General features: G+C 45.0%; 1 protein-coding gene across 1 annotated transcript; it reads left to right on the top strand.

Moving 5' to 3' along the window:
* The first annotated feature begins 15,603 nt into the window (after nucleotides 1–15,603).
* On the top strand, nucleotides 15,604–18,490 carry LOC133010219 (insulin-like growth factor-binding protein 1). The gene is made up of 4 exons (XM_061077716.1): nucleotides 15,604–16,244; nucleotides 16,448–16,608; nucleotides 17,094–17,222; nucleotides 17,325–18,490. Exons 1-4 carry the CDS (start codon nucleotides 15,812–15,814, stop codon nucleotides 17,433–17,435), a joined length of 834 nt encoding a protein of 277 aa, XP_060933699.1. The 5' UTR covers nucleotides 15,604–15,811; the 3' UTR covers nucleotides 17,436–18,490.
* The last annotated feature ends 1,496 nt before the right edge of the window (nucleotides 18,491–19,986 follow it).

The raw sequence follows: 19,986 nt of genomic DNA, 5'->3' as shown, positions 1-19,986 counted from the left end.
CTCCTCGCATCGTTCCCAGCATGCACTGCTGCGAGCCTGTGGCGTTTACATGCATGCGTTCTGATGAGACGTCGTCCTCGTGCATGCGCTGACGGTAGCTGTCCTCTTGAATGTACGGTGCTTTTTCTTTTTGACCCATCTTCCTCTTCCTCTTCTTCTTCTTCCTCTTCTTCTTCTTCCTCTTCTTCTTCTTCATGGGCTTGGTGTGCAAAACCTTTTTTTTCAAGGACCAATATTCAGGAAAGTTTGACATCAGGCCGGGGGCTCCTCCTCTTCCTCCTCTTCTTCCTCCTCCTCCTCCTCCTCCTCCTCTTCCTCCTCCTCTTCCTCCTCCCCCGCTCCTGCTCTAGTCAACAGGTAGCTGGTTTATCAAATGTGCCAACCTATTTTCATAAACATATCAGAGTTGTGGTGTGGAAGCTGCAGCACGACGGAATGTGCGGCTGCAGCTCCTGTGGATTTCCTTTTGTTTGTCGAATGCATTTTTACTGTTTCCTCAACAGTTTTGTAACAATTTCACAAACAACGTATTTGAATCTGAGACATTAATCCAGAAATGAAATCTGAGGGAGAAGATTTAAACAGATTTAAAGTCTGAACGCTCAGTTTCTCAAAAGTCAAAAATGAGGATTTTTTATACACTTGCTTTCAATTTGAAGGAAAGTTGATAGAAACGAGTTCTGTACAATATTTTTTCCTGTAAACTGGATATTTTCATACTGTATGATACGGGTTTCAATTGTCATACGTATTGATAGATATTACTGTACATTGTCTTTTTCAGAGATATTTATGAATGATCAGATATTTGTGGGTTTTTTGTTGAAGATGTATTTATTGAGATGTTTTATGTGAATGTACATTTTGTTAAAGATGATATTTTATACTAAGTGTTTGCACTGCGATGATATTGACGTATTATGGTTATAAAAAAATAAAGCCAGTGGGGACGTGTCTCCTGGAGAAAGTGCGCCACTTCCTGTCCTCATTCTCAACAATGCACACACACACACACACACACACACACACACACACACACACACACACACACACACACACACACACACACACACACACACACACACACACACACACACACACAGTGCATATGCCGAGGCCATCAAACTCGGTCATAAAGTTATGTAACAGTAGAAAAACAGAGAAGTCTGGAGCAACAACCAGGTCGATGTCAGCCGGAGTCCAGAGAAACAACAGCTCAGTTCCACATGAAGTTTACTGATTATATAATTTTTATAAACTTGAGTTGTCGACAGGTGTAAGGTCACAAAACCACAGCTGTCACTCCAAGGCCTTTTAAATATATGATTAATCAATACATATTAATAAAACAGTGAAAAATGTATGTGGTGTTAATAATAAAGATCAGTGAAATCAGAAATAAATGAGATTTAAGAGTTTATGGGAATTAGTCTTTGGTGGATATTTAAAGGAGGAAGCATCAAGACGAAGGAACAAATTAATAAATAAATTGTGTTCATAAAATACCAGAACCTTGACACAATATAAAAAAGAGAGAAAAATTGGGAATAATCACTTTTTTGGAATTTGTTTGAATAATTTTTTGATCATCCTGTCAAGTCAAGTGTAAGTGTGTGTGTGTGTTGGCGTATGTGTGTGTGTGTGTGTCTGTGTGTGTGTGTCCATTTGGCCCATTTACTTCCTGATTAGCTGAACAGAGGAGGAGTTGCTTCTGACATGGTTAATTACACCTGTGGACTTCCTGTTGTGGTGGGGGGGCAGAGGTCACCACAGAGCTGAGAGTTTAAGCAACTAATTTAAACTGTTTCCTCTTTAAGATTCAAAGACAACAACACAATAAATTTGGTTTTATAATGGTTTTAAAACTTCGGAAACACAAAAAGTACAAATATACAATGTAAAATAGATATATGGTAAATTTATAAGCATGTTAAATAAAAGGTATAACAAGTAAAATATAAAGGAAACATATATAAACAGGCTGTTTCCCATAAGGACAAAGTAAAAGATGTGGCTCTGACGCTCTTATTGTGAAACAGGAAACAGACCAGATGTGGTCACAGGTTCAAACCGTTCACATCTGGAAGATTCACACTATCACAAAAACATGTTCATGCAAAAGTACGACAACACACAGAGGCACAGGTGTGTGTGTGTGCGTGTGTCTGTGTGTGTGTGTGTGTGTGTGTGTGTGTGTGTGTGTGTGTGTGTGTGTGGAGCATCCTGAGTGACAGGTTGTCACGGCAACACAACAAGAAACCTGCCCCGACATGGAGCCATCGAGGGTTTTGTTTTTCAACGAGTGAATTATAAACCAGGAGAATCACACCACCCACCACACCACCCCCCCGACCCCCCCGATCCTACCCCCCCACCCCTGTGAGCTCAGTGATTCATGCTGATTGTGTGTAATCAGCACAGAGGACGTCAATACTACGTTCTGTTGATAACCCAGTTACAACTCCCTATGTGTGTGTGTGTGTGTGTGTGTGTGTGTGTGTGTGTGTGTGTGTGTGTGTGTGTGTGTGTGTGTGTGTGTGTGTACCACCTGCCGGACTCTCCTGATAGGATCAAACACTCAGGAGCGGCAGCGTAAACACTCAGAGATAAGAAACGGAAATGGGCCTTTTTTGGCCTCGGTTGCAGCTGTGGTCGAGCGGAGCGGCCGTCTGTCAGCGGGACCAGCGACATGTTCAAGACCGGGACACTACCGGTAAACTGCCCCGCCCCCCCGCCCTCGCTCTGCTCACTCAGTGACCCCGTGTGTCATAACATCCCGGACCGTTAACCCGGCTGCAGCGTGGGAGGAGAGAACAACTCACGTCTTCACTCTGGTGTTGATCCGAGCACTTTGTGGTTGTTTCAAACAAAAGAGAGTTTGAAGTTAAACATCGAGAAGAACGTGTTGTTATGTTGAAGAAGCTTCTTCTCCAGAAGTTTCTTTCCCACACGTTCGTCTGCATGTTTCTGTGTTTCTGTGTTTTCGTGTTTGAGGTCAAACGGGCGCTTGAACTCGTGTTTTCGACATCAAACACGTATTACGTCGGCGCCGTGAACATGAGAACAAACTGAGCCTGAACCTGCATGTCGTTGACCCCCCCTCCCCCCAAGACCCCGAGCTTACGCGACATAAAAATCGAAAACGTCGCTTGATAATTCGAAAAAATGTCATTATAGTCCACAAATAATAATAATAATTGTAACTAATTGTTCAATTAACAGTTAATACCTTATTAATTATTGGACTTGTATATCAGTGAAGGTGTGTGAATGGAATCGTAAACACTTTCCAAGGTATCGTTATATACGTCAGAGATGCTTCTCACATGGTTTTAAAATAACGTCTCCTCCTGCGTCTGCGTTACTTGTTATGATAACTCGTTGCTGTTGTCGTCACATCGAACGTATCATGTGTCCGAATGACGCCAGATTCCGTCAGAGTGAAAAGAACAAGATACAACGGAAACAAAACAGGATTCCAAAGGAGGAAGATCAAAACTCAACATGCGAGGAAACACCAGGGGAACAGGAAGAAGCAGAAAGACACAAGATGGCGAAGTAGAGCCGGCGTGTTGATGAAGCGACGGATACGAAGCTGGAGAAACACAAATATTTTTAAACATGGAAACTGCTCAGCCAACGGGGAAATAATCAAACATCACAAATCAAGTCACACGTGGGGAGCGGCCCCCTGCTGCTCTTTGGCTCCGCCCCTTTGCCTGAATGTTCTTCACGTACGCGAATCCACATTTTATGTCTAGAATAACACTGAGCCTGTGACGTCTTTGAAGGACACACTGACGCTGCTGAAGCTGTTTCCTTCTGTTTCCAACCCGAACCGCAGAGAATCAGTTAAACCTCGGACGCTGGCCGACGACCCAGAGGTCAGAGGTCGAGGCCACTGGCTCCACTTCTCCTCTCCCAGGGCCGTCGTACAACTCAGACCCACAGAACCCTCAGAGCCCGTGATTCATCTGGAAGGATTGTTTTCTTTTTATGCTTTTATCAGATCCATATGCAAGGGCCGAGCTCCGAGGGGCCGAGCTCCTCGTGCCAGAGAGAAAGCGTTTTTCTGAGAAACTCTCGTTTCACAACCGAGCTTCGGCGAGAGAGAGAGAGAGAGAGAGAGAGAGCGAGAGAGAGAGAGAAAACATTTCCTCGAGGTTTCCGACGAGAGCCAAAAACACAAATCACACTTTTCTGATTAGCGGAGAGAAAACATCCTCCCGCTGGACGGTTTCTCATCACCGAGCCGGGCTGTTATTCTTTTCTTGTACATTATGTTTTTCCTCCAAGCTCGTCAGCACACACACACACACACACACACACACAGACACACACGCACACAGGGTCGTTGAACTCCATGTTGTGTAAGAGCAGCGCTGACCCTTACTAACCTTCTCCTAGCGCTCCTGCATGTTTGGTCTCTTCTGAGCGTCCACACAGATGGAATGTGACGCGCTGAGAGAAAACACCATGAAACACGCAGAAACTGTCATAATAACCTCCAGAGACACGAAGCGGATCAAGGTGAACGGAGGTGAACTGATAAGAGACCCCGAGGGAAAACAAGACCCCCAGATCCTCATCGTCCCGTCACCACGGCGAGAGAAAAACACATTCTCATCGCACTTCTAAAAACAGAGAGGAAAATACAGGAGGAAAAACAACCTGCATGAGAGAAGAGACGTCAGAGAACATCGTCCAAAACAAAGAAGGGTTGGATTAAATACATATAGGACGATGTCAGGTGATAACTTGATCACATAAAAGCAGTAAAAGGTGATTTTTGTATTATTGTTGACGAGTTTTGTACATTTTAAATTCTGTGGAAAGCAAAACAATATCAATGACTTTATTGATACGGAAAGTTTTTGAAGCGTCTGTCACAAGATGCTTCACGAATAAAATAAAGAATAGAAAACATCGAAGACAAGAAGCAAATTCTTAGAATGTCGCTTCAAATCAAAGACAATGAAACGATATGACACAATATAATTTAAAAGTAATGGAGAAAGAAAATGATAAAAAAACAAAAGAAACTCCCTTATTGTATTATTTCCAGGTTAACCTTAACCTTAACCTTTACCTTAAAAGACTTCTTCACCTAAAAACACTATAATAAGTATAATTATATACATATAAATGACTGTAAAAACAGACTCAGGTCCCCACAACATGAGTAACACCTGCCTCCCACACACACACACACTATAGAAACAGGTAGAATCCCTTCCACCTCTCCAGACACGTTCAGATCTCTATAATATTTACTGGAGTACTTCTCAGAACTTGATGTTCTCCTCCCGTTCTGTATAAACTCAGAAATGTACTGACTCACGTGTTTTATTGTGCTGCACATATTTATCTGTGTCTCCTGGGGACAATAAAGTTTGAGGGAACATGATGAAGAGCGTTTCTCCGCGGCTCCTCCTCTGCTCATATGATCTCTGAGTCTTTATTTACTGCTGTCAGTCGTTTGATGTTTCATGTTCGGGACACACTGTTCCATTGTTTAGCGAAGGAAGGATCTTCCAGCACGGATTTGATGGGAGGAAAAGGGGGAGGAGAAGGGGGAGGAGGGGGAGGAAAGTAACAGTGAGTTTGGATGGAAAACTCCATTGTCCTGCACGGGGGGGATAATAACGGGGGAGTCGTAGCAGCTCCTCTGACCCATTCATGAGACTGTATCCACTTAACTCTGCCAAGTGCAATCCTCTGGCTCGGACTTCCTCCCACTTCTCATTAGAGCGGCAGCGAGAGAGAGAGAGGGAAAGAGAGAGAGAGGGAGAGAGAGCAGAGAGAGAGGGAGAGAGAGGAGGAAACTAAAAACAATGGACGCTGGTGCATGGGAGCCTGGATTTCCTGGGTTTCCCACACACAAGTGTCAAATCACAAGTTCACAAACAAATACACTAACTCGGAAACACACACGTGGAGCGACACGGCAACACGCCAAGACGCCGGGCCCTGGCGAGTAAGGTTGGCGTGGCCCGAGCCTCCATCGCCACGAACGACCCCGGCTCCGTGACCTCGACCCCCGATCGGCGCTGCCTGGTTAATAAGACACATGGATTATCCGATTAAGTGAAATCTTGTGAGAAGGAGAGAAGAACAGAAAGAACATCTCTGCCGGGGATTAGCGTCCTTGTGCTCGCTCACATCACATTCCTCCTGGCGCCTGATTCGCTGCTCGGGGCGAGAGGACACCGACCACAACACGCCACATGCGTGTGCTGGGACCGGAGTCTCCATCCGCACCAGGGCACCCGTCTGCATCCCACTGGTGGAGAATCATCCCAGTGTCCAAGCCGTGGTTTACATTCTAACATAACTACATAACATGACTTGTATCCAACTTTTCAAATGTGAAGTGTTTGCTGCTTTTCTTGGTCTTTTTTGATATTTTATTGGTTATTTTTGCATTTTGCAAAGTTGCTTCAGGCTTTTTTCACCATTTCCAACGATTATAATCGGCTAAAATAATTTAAGATGATAAACTAGGGAATGTTTTTGTCCAGTTTCTCCTCCAACTTCCTCCCAAAGTCCAGTTAATCCTGCAGGCTGCTGCCCTAAGATAAGATATAAGATAATATAAGATGAGATAAGAAAAGATAAGATATAAGATATAAGATATAAGATATAAGATATAAGATATAAGATATAAGTTATAAGTTATAAGTTATAAGATATAAGATAAGATAAGTTACTAAGTAGTTATACAAGTAACTTTCATTGTCCAAACCACATTATTAAACGGCCCTATTTTGAAGCTTTACTTAAGTTAATTAACAATTGAACGCTTCGTTTTGTAAAGTTTTGTTTGTGTTTTAATCCGAATTTCTTTTCCAGATTCCTGCAGGCTGGAATAATAAGTGACTCCAATAAAAAAAGACTACATCAAATAAATTAAGACAACATTAGTCTAGATTAGATCAAATTAGATGAGATAAGATAAGGATGAAATAAATTAATCCTTGGCCCAACTGGTGGGAAAGTTGTCGTGTTACAGCAGAGAGTGGAAAGTAAACATAACAAATATTTGTAAAAGACACAAACAAATATACAATCTGTGTATATAAGTATTTATTGGTGAAAAAACACCTTATAATGGATATTTAATGGACTGTCACACTTGCCAATCCATGAATTATTCCCTGGGAGTTTCAGGACAACATAACAGAGTAAACACTCGGGTTGCCAGGTTGTGAAAAACCCTCTTTCCCTGGCGCTCGATCTCGCTCTGACATGACCTGCTTTGCCCCCCCCCCCCCCGTCACTCATCAGCAACACCTCTTAAATGTCACCTTCCACCAAATCTCCTTCTCCCTTAAACACCACCAAGTGGCCTCGGGGTCCCGGGGGGGTGGGGGGGGGGGCTGCAATCAAACATTCAACCTGTACAGTTAACTCAAGTTCAAGTGTCACTTCTCCAGCTGCGTTAACAACCGCCGAACGCCATGACTCACGGGTGAGTCAGCAGCCGGCGAGCGAGTCACGGCTCAGGACTCTGTGATTCCTCTCGTGATGATAATCCCTCAGGAGCCGGGTTGTTTAAGTGAGCGAGCGATTTAATAAAAAAAGGTTTTTATTCACCGGTAGAATCTGTTTCTCATTACTCGCTTCACTGGAGAAGAGTCAGTGAAGAAGAGTCTCAGAGGAATGTCAGGATTTGGTCTTGACCTTGGATTCTGTGAAGTCCAGAGTCTGGTCTGGAGCTTTCCTCCGTGTCCCACTGTCTTCCTCTGCAGGAGGTGACTCTGTTTACTCAACAACAAACCTTCAACTGCTGAGCTGAGAAGGAAACGTTTTATTTGTATGACAAGCGGGAGGAAGACGACCTGAGCTGAACTCTGGATGTTCTCCTACCATCATCCAACAGCCCCCCTTTGTTAAAAACCATGTTTGACGAGTGTGCGTGTTGTGGACGTTTTAAACACGCAACAGACGTGAAACTGGAGAACACAAATATCTCAAAGACGTCAACCTGGAGACACGAGGAGATTCCAGAGCTTTGGAGGTGAGCCTGAAGCTACTGGAGGAGCTTCCTCACGTTCCTGCTGGATGAGGAAACACCTGAGGCTGAGGAACATCCAGAGGAGGAGGCCACTCGCTCCACTTCCCCTCTGGGCCTTCGTTCAGCCTCAGGACAGGTGAGCGTTAACACGTCTTGTGTGTGAGGAAGCTTCTGAGCAGCCGGGGAATCTCTCAGAGTTAGGGATGCAAAATTCCGGGAATATTCGAAGGTGGAAACTTTCCATGGGAATAAACGGGAATTAACGGGAATTAACGGGAATAAACGGGAATATACAGGAATTAACGGGAATAAACTGGAAATGTTGTGGGTAATTTATACTAACTGTATTTACCTTGTCATATACAGACATAAATATAAACATTTTGTTGTGTCATAGGCTGATTTGAGCCCTGAGGAAACTTTGGGCACTTGACTATATGCTTCTGCATCGTTGTGTCATTCTTAACATAGGTCTTTGCACAGTATTTGCAAATGTACACAGCCTTTCCTTCTACATTGGATGAGGTGAAATGTCTCCACACATGAGAGAGTGCACGTGGCATTGTTCTGTAGAATAAGATGAGAAAAAAGTTTGTAAAAAAACACTAATGCAATGCCAGAGATATAAATAGTTAGCCAAACAATTGGAATCGTCTGTAAACATATTTTACAATTGATGGATAAATGAATGGAAATAGGCTAGATGAACAGATGAACAATCCTCAATCAGCATGCTGATATATTTTCCCAGTAATATCATGGAAACTTACCTGACTAGTCCTGCACTCTACAGCAGGCCTCAATAGCCCTGCTGTAGAGTGAAGCATGCTGGGAGTTATCTGTGCATGTGATGGAAGAATGCACAGTGGAGGGTTGAAACTCAACGTTCCATACATCTTTAAAATAGAGTTTTGAATGATGTTTTTATTGCTCACATTTAATTTGCGTAGTTTTTTTTTTCAAAATTCCCAAAATTCCCGAGCTAAACTTCCCATGGAAACTTTCCGCCCCTTTGCAACCCTACTCAGAGTTAATGGATGTTTCCTCGGAGTTGGACAGTTGTTGCCTGCAGCTCCAGCGGCTCCAGCGGCTCCAGCGGCTCCAGCGGCTCCAGCAGCTCCAGCTCCAGCGGCTCCAGCGGCTCCAGCGGCTCCAGCAGCTCCAGCTCCAGCGGCTCCAGCGGCTCCTGATGGAGGACGGAGGTGACGGAGGAGGAACACACACAGTTCACCTCACAGCACCTCTGGGCGTCGGCCTGACGCAGGTGTGCATTCTTTCTGTGGGTGTGATTTCAAACAACCCTGTTTTTCTGAGCTCATCTGTCGTAGATAACCCCCACCCCCCCCCCCCACCCACACACACACAGACACACACACACACACACACACACACACACACACACACACACCCCACCCCCCCAACGCCCTCCAAAGGGCAAGGTTTAAATCATCATAAATGGAGGGCGTGTATTTGTGAGTGTGTTTAAGTGTGTACAAGTATTTTTATGTTTGTGTGTGTGTGTGTGAATGTGAATGTGTGTGTGTTCCTGTATGTTTCTGTGTGTGTTTTTATGTGTTTCTGTTTCTGTGTATTTGTATGTGTGTGTGTATGTGTGTGTGTGTGTGTGTGTGTGTGTGTGTGTGTGTGTGTGTGTGTGTGTATGTGTATGTGTGTGTGTATGTGTGTGTGTGTGTGTGTACGTGTACGGGTATTTTTATGTTTCTGTGTGTGTATATGGTTTTTTGTGATTGTGTGTGTGTATGTTTCTATATGTGTGTGTGTGTGTGTGCGTGTGTTTCTGAGTGTGTTTTTATGTGTTTCTGTGTATGTGTGTATGTTTGTCTGTATGTGTGTGTTTTTGTGTGTGTATGTTTCTGAGTTTGTGTGTGTGTGTGTGTTTAAGTGTGTACGGGCATTTTTATGTTATTCTGTGTGTATATGTTTTTTTGTGATTGTGTGTGTGTATGTTTCTGAGTGTGTTTTTATGTATTTCTGTGTATGTTTGTCTGTATGTGTGTGTTTGTGTGTGTGTATGGTGCTGAGTTTGTGTGTGTGCACGTGTATTTTTCTGTGTATGTTTCTATGTGTGTGTGTTTCTATGTGTACGTGTGTGTGTATGTGTACGTGTGTGTGTGTGTGTTTCTGTGTGTACGTGTGTGTACGTGTGTGTGTATGTGTACGTGTGTGTGTGTATGTGTACGTGTGTGTGTATGTGTACGTGTACGTGTGTGTGTACGTGTATGTTTGTCTGTATGTGTGTGTTTGTGTGTGTGTATGTTTCTGAGTTTCGGTGTGTGTACGTGTATTTTTCTGTATATGTTTCTATGTGTGTGTTTTTGTGTGTACGTGTTAACGTGTACGTGTGTGCGTGTGTGTGTGTGTGTGTGTGTGAGTGTGCGTGTATGTTTCTATGTGTGTTTTTATGTATTTCTGTGTAGTTGCTTATGTTTGTGTGTATGTGTATGTGTGTGTGTACGTGTATTTTTCTGTGTATACGTGTGTGTACGTGTGTGTGTGTGTGTGTGTGTGTGTGTGTGTGTGTGTGTGTGAGTGTGCGTGTATGTTTCTATGTGTGTTTTTATGTATTTCTGTGTAGTTGCTTATCTTTGTGTGTATGTGTATGTGTGTGTGTGTGTGTGTGTGTGTGTGTGTGTGTGTGTGTGTGTGTGTGTGTACGTGTGTGTGTGTGTGTGTGTGTGTGTGTGTGTGTGTCTGTGTCTGTGTGAGCCTGAGACAACAAGCCTGTTTTTCCCGGTGCTCTTGTCGAAGGTAAACATTCCAGCGTTGGGACGTTCAATGCCAAGCGCCGTTTGATCTCCATCATGTGACATCTGAAAGATATGGAACTCCCCCCCCCCTCTCCCTCTCCTCACCCTCGTCCCCCCCCCCCACTCACCCCACCACTCCTCATCATCTCTCCTCCACAACACAAGCCCTGCAGTGAGTTGGTGAGTGGTGGGCCGGTGGTCAGGGTCCGAGAAACCTTCACATGTTCAGATCCCTGGTGTCGCTCCGTCTTTACATCAACCCGCTAATTACAGAGCGGATCCCAGGCTCTGACTCCGCCTCCGTCGACCATATAAGGCCACATCACAGGGGATCAGGCTTCACCCCCCCCGCCGAGGCCTCATACATGCAACTACACTCTCGTTTTTTATTTTGGGACTTCTGGGGTTAAGGAGCACGAGCCATAAAAAGCAGAGACGCACACTTGGATGAAATGAGAGTAAATGTGACGCAGCACGCCATCCACGTCTCAGCTCCCGGCGCCGCTCGGGTCCGCCTTCCCTCCCGCCGACGTCATGGTGGGGTCACAGGTCAGCTGTGGACGCCACGCAGCCAAACACATCAGGAAACTCTGGTTTCAACACAAAGGAAAAGCAGTTGTGTCACAGCGTCACAACTGATTTAAAGCAACACTTTGTACGTTTGACCTTAAGATGTTTCAAGCTTCCAGATGAGATGGATGGTTTGGCGAGTGGGGGGGTAGGATCTCCTGTGAGAAGTGTGTAGAGCTGCTGTCCAACTCTGAACCCTGGAGAATCTCCTGGAATCTTCCACAGGGGCTGAATGGGAGAAGTCAAATGTCCGAGTCAGTTCTTGAGGAACTTTCTCCGGAGTTTCTCCTTCCAGCTCCAAGAAAAAGTCCTGATGACGTCCGAATTGTGATGTTCTGTCATTTTAGTTTGTTAATTTTCACTCTTTGGGTTTTCTGTTTCCTGTTTTATTTTGTAGTCTCGTGTTCCTGTGTGTGTTGTCCATAGACATGTATAAGGCTAGATATCTCGGCCAATGGAGTCGAACGTCACCACATGGCGGCCATCTTGCTGCAGGCGGCTCGCTCACCCATAACATTGTGTTGTGGTGGTGCCTACTTTTTAAATAACCGTAACTTGCTCAATTTTCAACCGATTTTTAAACTGTTTGGTTTGTTATAAACGTCAGAGATGTAGTTAGGACACTGCATCAATTATTAAATTGTTTAGAAAGTATGCAGTGTCATAGCTACATCTCTGACGTTTATAACAAACCTCGTCTCCTGTCTCGTCAGCTTTCACGTCCTGGGTCCTTTGTGTTTTCCGTGCGCCTTGTCGCTTGGATATGATCCTCCTGTTCCTGTTTCCTTCCAGTGTCCCATGTTAGTGTTTTATGTTTTGTTTGTGTCCTGTTTTAGGACCTTTATTACATTAAATTACCTTTATTTTGATACCTCCGCATCCTGGGTCCATCTCTCCCTCAACAAATGAACACATGTGAGAAAATGGCAGATGATTAACCAGCGAGCAAATGGGCGGGTTGATGAAAAGAATACAAATATGTCAGGATGAAAAAGAAGAGTCAAATGCGTAGTAGACGAAGATGAAGCGATTCCAGAGCTTTTTGGTGAAGAGAAACACAGGATTAATCCGTCATGAGTCATGAAGCCGTGAACAAACATGGTGATGCGATGGAAGAATAAAGATGTTATTGGTATCAAAGCTTCAGACGCCATGTTTGTTTACGTTCTTCCTGAGAGCACTTCCTCTCTGACGACATCACACACATCGTGAAACACAGCCACTGGTGATCGGTCGTATCTCTGACCTCCGTCCTGCCAAGAAACGGCGAGAATTTATGACTCCATAGTTTCCTAACCTGAGTCACATGACGAGCTTCCTGTCATGTGACTCCTGCACCGCTCCACTGAGTTTATCTTGATTTACTTTGCTGATTGTTTTACAAAACTCTTTTACGAGGAGTTTCAAAGGTTCGACCTCCTCACCTGCTCACTCACTCACCACGTGTGACCACCTGTCAGCGGGAGCTCCTGACCTTTGCTCCCTCGATGACAGGTGAGTCACTTCCGTTCACTGAGGAAACCCCCCTCTTCTTTTAAAGTGTAAAACTATCAACATGTTCCTGTATAAAGTCAGTGGACTCATGGTTTACACACTTGGCTCCAGAGTCTGATCTCTGTCCCGGTGTAAACTTGAGTTTTAAGTGTTTTGGAACGCGGCCGCTCAGCTGTGCATTTAGGGACTTCCTGTCCGGCGAGAACACGCCGACACGCCGACTTCCTGCCGGACAAACTGCGTAGGCTGCACACGTCAATGTTCCATCGGGAGAGCGAATGAAACCTCTGAGCCGCAGAGATGTGCTGTAACTCTCAGCTGCTTCAGGCTTCATGGGAAAATGTGTGAATTTATGTTGAGAATATTTGACATTGAAGCTGTTACATTAAAAACACATGTGAGTGAAATGAGGCTTGAATGAGGAGCTGCAGAGGGATGATATATAGAATATTCTGTGTGTTATATAGAATCAGGCAGTGAAGGTTTATAACCTTTGATAAACCGTAGAGGAAAACAAGAGGTGAAGACACGATCTATAATCTGATCTATAATCTGTAAAACACACAGAAAGTTATTTAAAGTAAACTTTTCTCTTGGCTCAGTTTTCCTCTTTATGTCAAACTTTTAAATCGTCGTTGTGGACAAATCTGGAACTGATGATTAAACAAGAAAGACAGATTAACCCTTTCAGATTTTCATAATTTCTGTAAAGTGCCAAGATTACACAATATTCAGAATGTAATCCAAGAAACTCTCTGGAAATGAGAATATACAACTCAGGAAAGTGCATATTAATTAATATTTAATAATTGCTATAGATGAGCCAGAGTCATTTCCACCTGTTGCTCCTATAGTCAGTGTTTACAAGGTAACATAACGACCTCTCGTTGATAATAACTTTATTAAATGGGAGGAGCTTATCGGATCATTGACACTGAGACATTAATTGAAAAGTAATCCCATTTTAAATGATTATTAAACCATATTGTTTGGTATTTTAATCAATGACACATGACACATTTCAGTTTTCACATCACAATCTGCAAAGTAACTATAATGTGAACGTTACATCTGCTTCTGTGGTCTGACATGACCTGGGAGGACTGGGAATTCAAACGGCACCAGTACTACAGGGTAATCAGATTACTTCCTACCAATGAGATGTGTGATTTGACTGAGGGGGGGGGGGGGTGTCACGCCACATTAGATTACACTGCGAGCTTTCTTTAGCGCAGGGGGGGGGGTCTTGGAATCTGGAAGTGACGTGGGAGATTGACAAGATGATGCAATCCCAGAAGACCTTGCGTGGATCCGATCACACTGACTGACGCAACTTGCTGCGCGTAACACGGAAACGTGCACGCGTTCCGGGTCTGAAGCTGCAGGTGTGACGTGTCTCCACTCAGGGAACTCTCTCACACGCACGCCCGCGGCTGTGCGTGTGGGACGTGACGTCACATACCGGGGACTCCGTGCGCCATGGCACGGCTCCGGGGTCACATGGCACCGCGTCACCGGAAGGGAACCGGGACCACCGGAGACCCCCCCGGGGACCCGCGGTCATAGTAATACGTCAACACAACTCTCACGTGCACGGAATTGTGTGTCCGAGAGCCGCACGTGCACGCGCACAGCGGGGCCACGCACGCGCTCTGGGCCCAAGCGGGGGCGCGCGTAATTTGCTTCTCATTCATTTATTAGTTTTCCCCCTAAAAGTTGTGTAAGAAGAAGTTCTGGGGGGGGGGGGAGGGCAGTCAATGAAAAGAATAAACACACACACACACACACACACACACTCACACACACACACACACACACACACACACACTCACACACACACACACACACACACACACACACACTCACACACACACACACACACACACACACACACACACACACACACACATTCACACTCATATCATATTATATTTTACTGCATTACATTGCATATTGCAATATGACACTGTTCACTGTTTTGCATTTAGCATTTCACTTTTTTACTTCACTTTTTATATCTTTTTATCTTTCATATATTTTTATTCAGAAATGTTTATCTCAAAATAAATGTTACTTTGTATAAATATTGGTAAAAAGTGAGTAAATAAGAAGTAAACAGTGAGTAAATATATACTGGTTTCCCATTTTTTATTGCTCTCCTATGCATTTGTATTTATTGCGTTTTTATGTTTCTATGTTCGTTGTTTGCACCAATAACCAGAGCAAATTCCTTGTATGTGTGAACGTACTAGGCAATAAAATACTTCTGATTCTGATTGACACACACACAAACACACACATACAAACACACACAACAACACACTCATGAATGGACGAGGTTGTTTTCAAAATGAGCAGAAAACAAATCGATTCCATCAGTGACTCAGGATTCTTTATTGAACTCTTGGAAACAGACAAAGTGTGTGTCCGTGTGTGTGTGTGTGTGTAATGTGCAGATGTGGGGGTGCAGCCTGGTGTCGCACCCGGGTGAGACCAGAGGAGGGTGGGGGCTGGGGGGGGGGGGTCCTCGGTGGCAACATCAAACACCGGTGTCGTCACTTGCCGGCCTGGCTACGTGCAGGACGCACTCTCTGTTCCAGGATCAATATTGACGCGGTGGAGGGTTGTTGTATTCTAATGAACCGGCTGACCGGGGCCACGCCGACCAATCACAGGCCAGCGTCTCATTACACCTTCTTTTCAGAAATCATTCATAACGCCGATGATGCGTCAAACACTCGCAGAGCAGCCGGGGCTATAAATACGGGAGCGCGCACGGCACAGTTCCACATTCTCCCAAACATCAAAGGACAGAAGAAGAAGAAGCCACAGAGCAGGACCCGTGGGAACCAGCCGGATTCTTCTTCTCTTTATTAATAATAACCAGTTCTTTTGAATCTGCTCTCCAGCTTTTTGATATATTTTTTTTGCAATATTTGCTATATTGAGTCTCCAGCTCACTATGTGGTCCACGGGTGGATTATGTTTGCGGCACGTCGTGGTGGCGGCGCTGGTCTCCGCCGTGCTGGGGTCTCCGGTGCTGGGGGTCCCGGTGCTGGGCTCCCCGGTGCTGGGGGTCCCGGTGCTGGGCTCCCCGGTGCTGGGGGTCCCGGAGCCCATCCGCTGCGCCCCCTGCTCCCCGGAGCGGATGCGCCAGTGCCCGGCCGTGGCGCCCGGCTGCAGCGAGGTGCTGCGGGAGCCCGGCTGCGGCTGCTGCCTCGCCTGCGCGCTGCAGCCTGCGCAGCTGTGCGGGATCTACACGGCTCCCTGCGGGTCCGGCCTGAGGTGCACCCCCCGACCCGGAGACCCCCGGCCGCTGCACTCCCTCACCCGGGGCCAGGCCGTGTGCACGGAGACCCCCGAGCCCGCCACGACCCCCGAGCCCCAGACCCAAGGTAAGGCCCGCGGACCCTTCTTCCACAGCTCTGGTTCAGCTGCAGATTCTCATCATTACACCCAGAAACCAGGGCTCCCAGTCTGACTCCTTCCTCCTCCTCTGTCCTCCTCCTCCTCCTCTCTCCTCCTCCTCCTCCTCCTCCTCCTCCTCCTCCTCCTCCTCCTCCTCCTCCTCCTCCTCCTCCTCCTGCTCCTCCTGCAGAACCAGAGCTGGAGATGGAGAACACAGCCATGATCTCGGACCCGGGCTCCAGCCTCTTCCTCCCCGGACACACGAAGCCCTTCGACCCGCGGGCTGCAGCCGACGCGCAGGAGAGCATGAAAGCCAAACTGGTGGCGATCCGCAGGAAGCTGGTGGAGCAGGTGAGACTCACACACTACACACTACACTACACACACACACACACACACACCAACACACACGCGTATTACCGTGCGTGGAATCTGCAAAATCCACAGCGCATGTTTATGTTCCTCAAAGTTTTTTTTGGAGAGAGTGGGACTGGGGACCGGCGCGTCGCAAGGGGGCGCTAGTGTGCTGGTGATGGGATGATGAGGGGAAGAATAGGGAGAGAGAGAGAGAGAGAGAGAGAGAGAGAGAGAGAGAGAGAGAGAGAGAGAGAGAGAGAGATGTAAAGAAAGAGAGGATGTAGATGCTTGTTAATACAAGTTGTATGTGTAGTTTGATAACAAACCACTTGTTAGCTGACAGTACATCAGTGTGTGTTGTTTCTGTGCACAGGAGTTAACCCCTCTCCCTCTCTCTCTCTCTCTCTCTCTCTCTCTCTCTCTCTCTCTCTCTCTCTCCCTCTCTCTCTCTCTCTCCCTCTCTCTCTCCCTCTCCACAGGGGCCCTGTCACCTGGAGCTGCAGAGAGCCCTGGACAAGATCGCCAAGTCCCAGCAGAAGCTCGGGGACAAGCTGACCAGGTTCTACCTCCCGAACTGTGACAAGCACGGCCTCTACAAACCCAAACAGGTGGGTGGTGTGTGTGTCTGTGTGTGTGTCTGTGTGTGTGTGTCACCTATGCAACAGCAGCTCATTGACCTGGTCTCCTCTGTGTGTGTGTTTGTGTTGCAGTGTGAGTCCTCCCTGGACGGACAGAGAGGTCGGTGCTGGTGCGTGAACTCCTGGAACGGAAAGAAGCTTTTAGGGTCGAGTGACGTGTCCACGGACGCAGAGTGTCCCTGAGCGGGGGGGGGGGCGACCACTGATCACAAGAGAAGAAGAAGAAGAGAAGAAGAAGAGAAGAAGAAGAAGAGAAGAAGAAGAAGAAGCCACTGATTATTTCCCTTTTTTGATATTTGTTTATTTATTGATCTTGTCCATGGTGGTGTTAAATTCAGGTACACTGTCATTGGGGGGGGTTGTGCGTCCCCCCTCCCCCCCTCTCCACCCTCCACCCCCCAACCCCCAACCCCCAACCCCCCCTCTCCCTCAAACACCCGTCCCAAAGAGAAAAAGAAAAAATCTATTTTTGTTTTTCTGAAAAAACGAGATTTTTTAAATATTTACTTTTGACTCTTCGGCCTTATTTATTTCAGCGTTACTACATTGTATTTGTTATTTGTAATTATTTCATGAGTATTTATATAATTGTTTTTTGTTATTATATTATTATTATTATTATTATTATTTGTGTGAGTGTATATAAATATGTATCTTGGCCCTGAGTAGCTCCACTGCTGAGGAGTTTTCTGGAGTTTTGGTTTGAAACGAACCGAGAAACAAAAGCACTGAGCGACCAAATCTCATTTAGAAGTTGTTTCTAAATGTATTTCTATTTGTTTTGTCGCATTGTTGCCATTTTTTATGTATTTTTTCTCGTTCTTATTTTATTTCCCGCTGTCACATGATCAGCTCACACGTTGTCATGGTTACTCGGGGCTGCAGGTAGCCACGCCTCTCTCACGGGTATTTCTTACATTTACCTACCTCCGATATTTATGTGTCTTCTGCTGTCACTTGTGTTGACGTGTGTGCGTCGAGAAGAGACGTGTCGTTTTAAAACTTTATGCGTTTGTGTTGTTCTCTCTGACCAAGAACACACGTGACCACAAAGAGCGCCGCCCCCCCCTCCCCCCGCTCTGTCTACATGCTGCTGTTGGGGAGAGAGAGTTGTTGTTGATGTGAGTCGACTCCAAAGTGACTCACTGCTCACTCGTGTGTATGTACACTTTTTGTAATTGAGATGTAATGTATAAGAGAAAAAAAAGGTGATATATTTAATAAAAACATTAACCTCAGCTGTGTGCCTCTGGTCATCGGGGGGGGGAGGGTGGGGGGGGCAATTTGTACACAAACACCCACAAGTGTCAAAACTGCAGAATCACAACACTCTCATCAGGATGTGATTGTGTAAGTGTGCGTGTCCATGCAACTCTGGACCAGGTCTTCTATTCCCAGCCTGTGTGTGTGTGTGTGTGTGTGTGTGTGTGTGTGTGTGTGTGTGTGTGTGTGTGTGTGTGTGTGTGTGTGTGTGTGTGTGTGCGTCTCAGAGAGAGTAAAGATGGGAACACACTGGATTTTACACACCAAAAACATGCCATTATATTTCAAGCTTTTCAATATCTTCATTCTAGGCTGATCTCCAAATCGAACAGTTTCCATTTCTTTATTTAAGAACTTTAAACTTTTGAAAGTTAAAATTTTTTTGTGTTTCTTTAAAACTTCCTTGCGTTCAAGACAATTTTAGATTTTAGAATCAGCCCATCAGACGACATCTAGGTTCTTGCAGACTTTCAGTAGAGTGAGACTTCTGTGATACAACCAATTTTATGATTTATTAATTCACTGAATGTCTTGAATTCAAGAGTAGGGTGTGGAAGTCTTGTATTATTTAAAGTATATTGAACTCCTCTTCAGATCCGTATGAGGGAACAGATGTTTATGTTTTCATATAACACAATAAGAAGCTTAATAAATTAAAATAGATTTACGTTTGAAATACAAATAAACATTAACCGGAAGCACAATAACTAAAAGCTATTCATCCTGCTACTTGAGGTCATCTGACATCTTCTCTCACACGTCTCCTGGGTTTATGTCTTTATGCATATATAGAGTATTTTGGCTCAAGATTATTTAAGGAGTTATGAACTAGCAGAAGCAGCATTTTAAAATATAGCTGCAATAAAGCGTATAGACATTTATGTTGTACTAGGAGTAAGCATGACTTTAGGTAAATAAAAACATAGTATCTTTTATTTCCAGCTCATTCTTGTCATATACATCTTTTTTTAGTGTCAAACATTGATTTTTATTTAATCGCACTATAGGTTGATCCAGAGTCCAGCTCCTGGTCTAACTTTAGACGGATCCTGGGACTCACCGTGGTCGGGCACAGGAACCCGTGCCCGCTGCCAGCCGGCCTGGCACCACCACATTTATTTGTATTCTTTACATATTGAACCTGTGCTTTATCCCTATTGACACATTCCAAGACTGAGGGGAGGAGCCTGATTGCATTCAAGGTCGTGAACAGGAGCAGATTCATATGTTGATCGTCTGCAGAAGTTACACTCAGATGGTTTTTATAAGATATATAAGATAAAAGATATAAGATAAGATAAGAAACTAAGTAGTTATACAAGTAACTTTCATTACCACACCCACAATACTAAACAGCCCTATGTTTAAGCTTACTTAAGTTAATGAACAATTGAACGCTTAGGTTAGTAAAGTTATGTGTGTGTTTTAATCCAGTTTCTATTCCAGATTCCTGCAGGCTGGGATAATTAGT

Source organism: Limanda limanda, chromosome 9 (genome assembly GCF_963576545.1).
Source record: "Limanda limanda chromosome 9, fLimLim1.1, whole genome shotgun sequence".
Lineage (NCBI taxonomy): Eukaryota > Metazoa > Chordata > Actinopteri > Pleuronectiformes > Pleuronectidae > Limanda > Limanda limanda.
Note: the sequence above shows the minus strand (reverse complement) of the source record. Positions and strands in the feature narration are given on the sequence as shown.

Excerpts from the sequence above, each read along its gene's own strand:
- LOC133010219 (XM_061077716.1), top strand. The coding sequence starts at position 15,812 with ATGTGGTCCACGGGTGGATTATGTTTGCGGCACGTCGTGGTGGCGGCG. Across the intron at positions 16,245-16,447 it reads CCCCGAGCCCCAGACCCAAG|AACCAGAGCTGGAGATGGAG; the intron begins GTAAGGCCCGCG and ends CTCCTCCTGCAG. Across the intron at positions 17,223-17,324 it reads GCCTCTACAAACCCAAACAG|TGTGAGTCCTCCCTGGACGG; the intron begins GTGGGTGGTGTG and ends TTTGTGTTGCAG.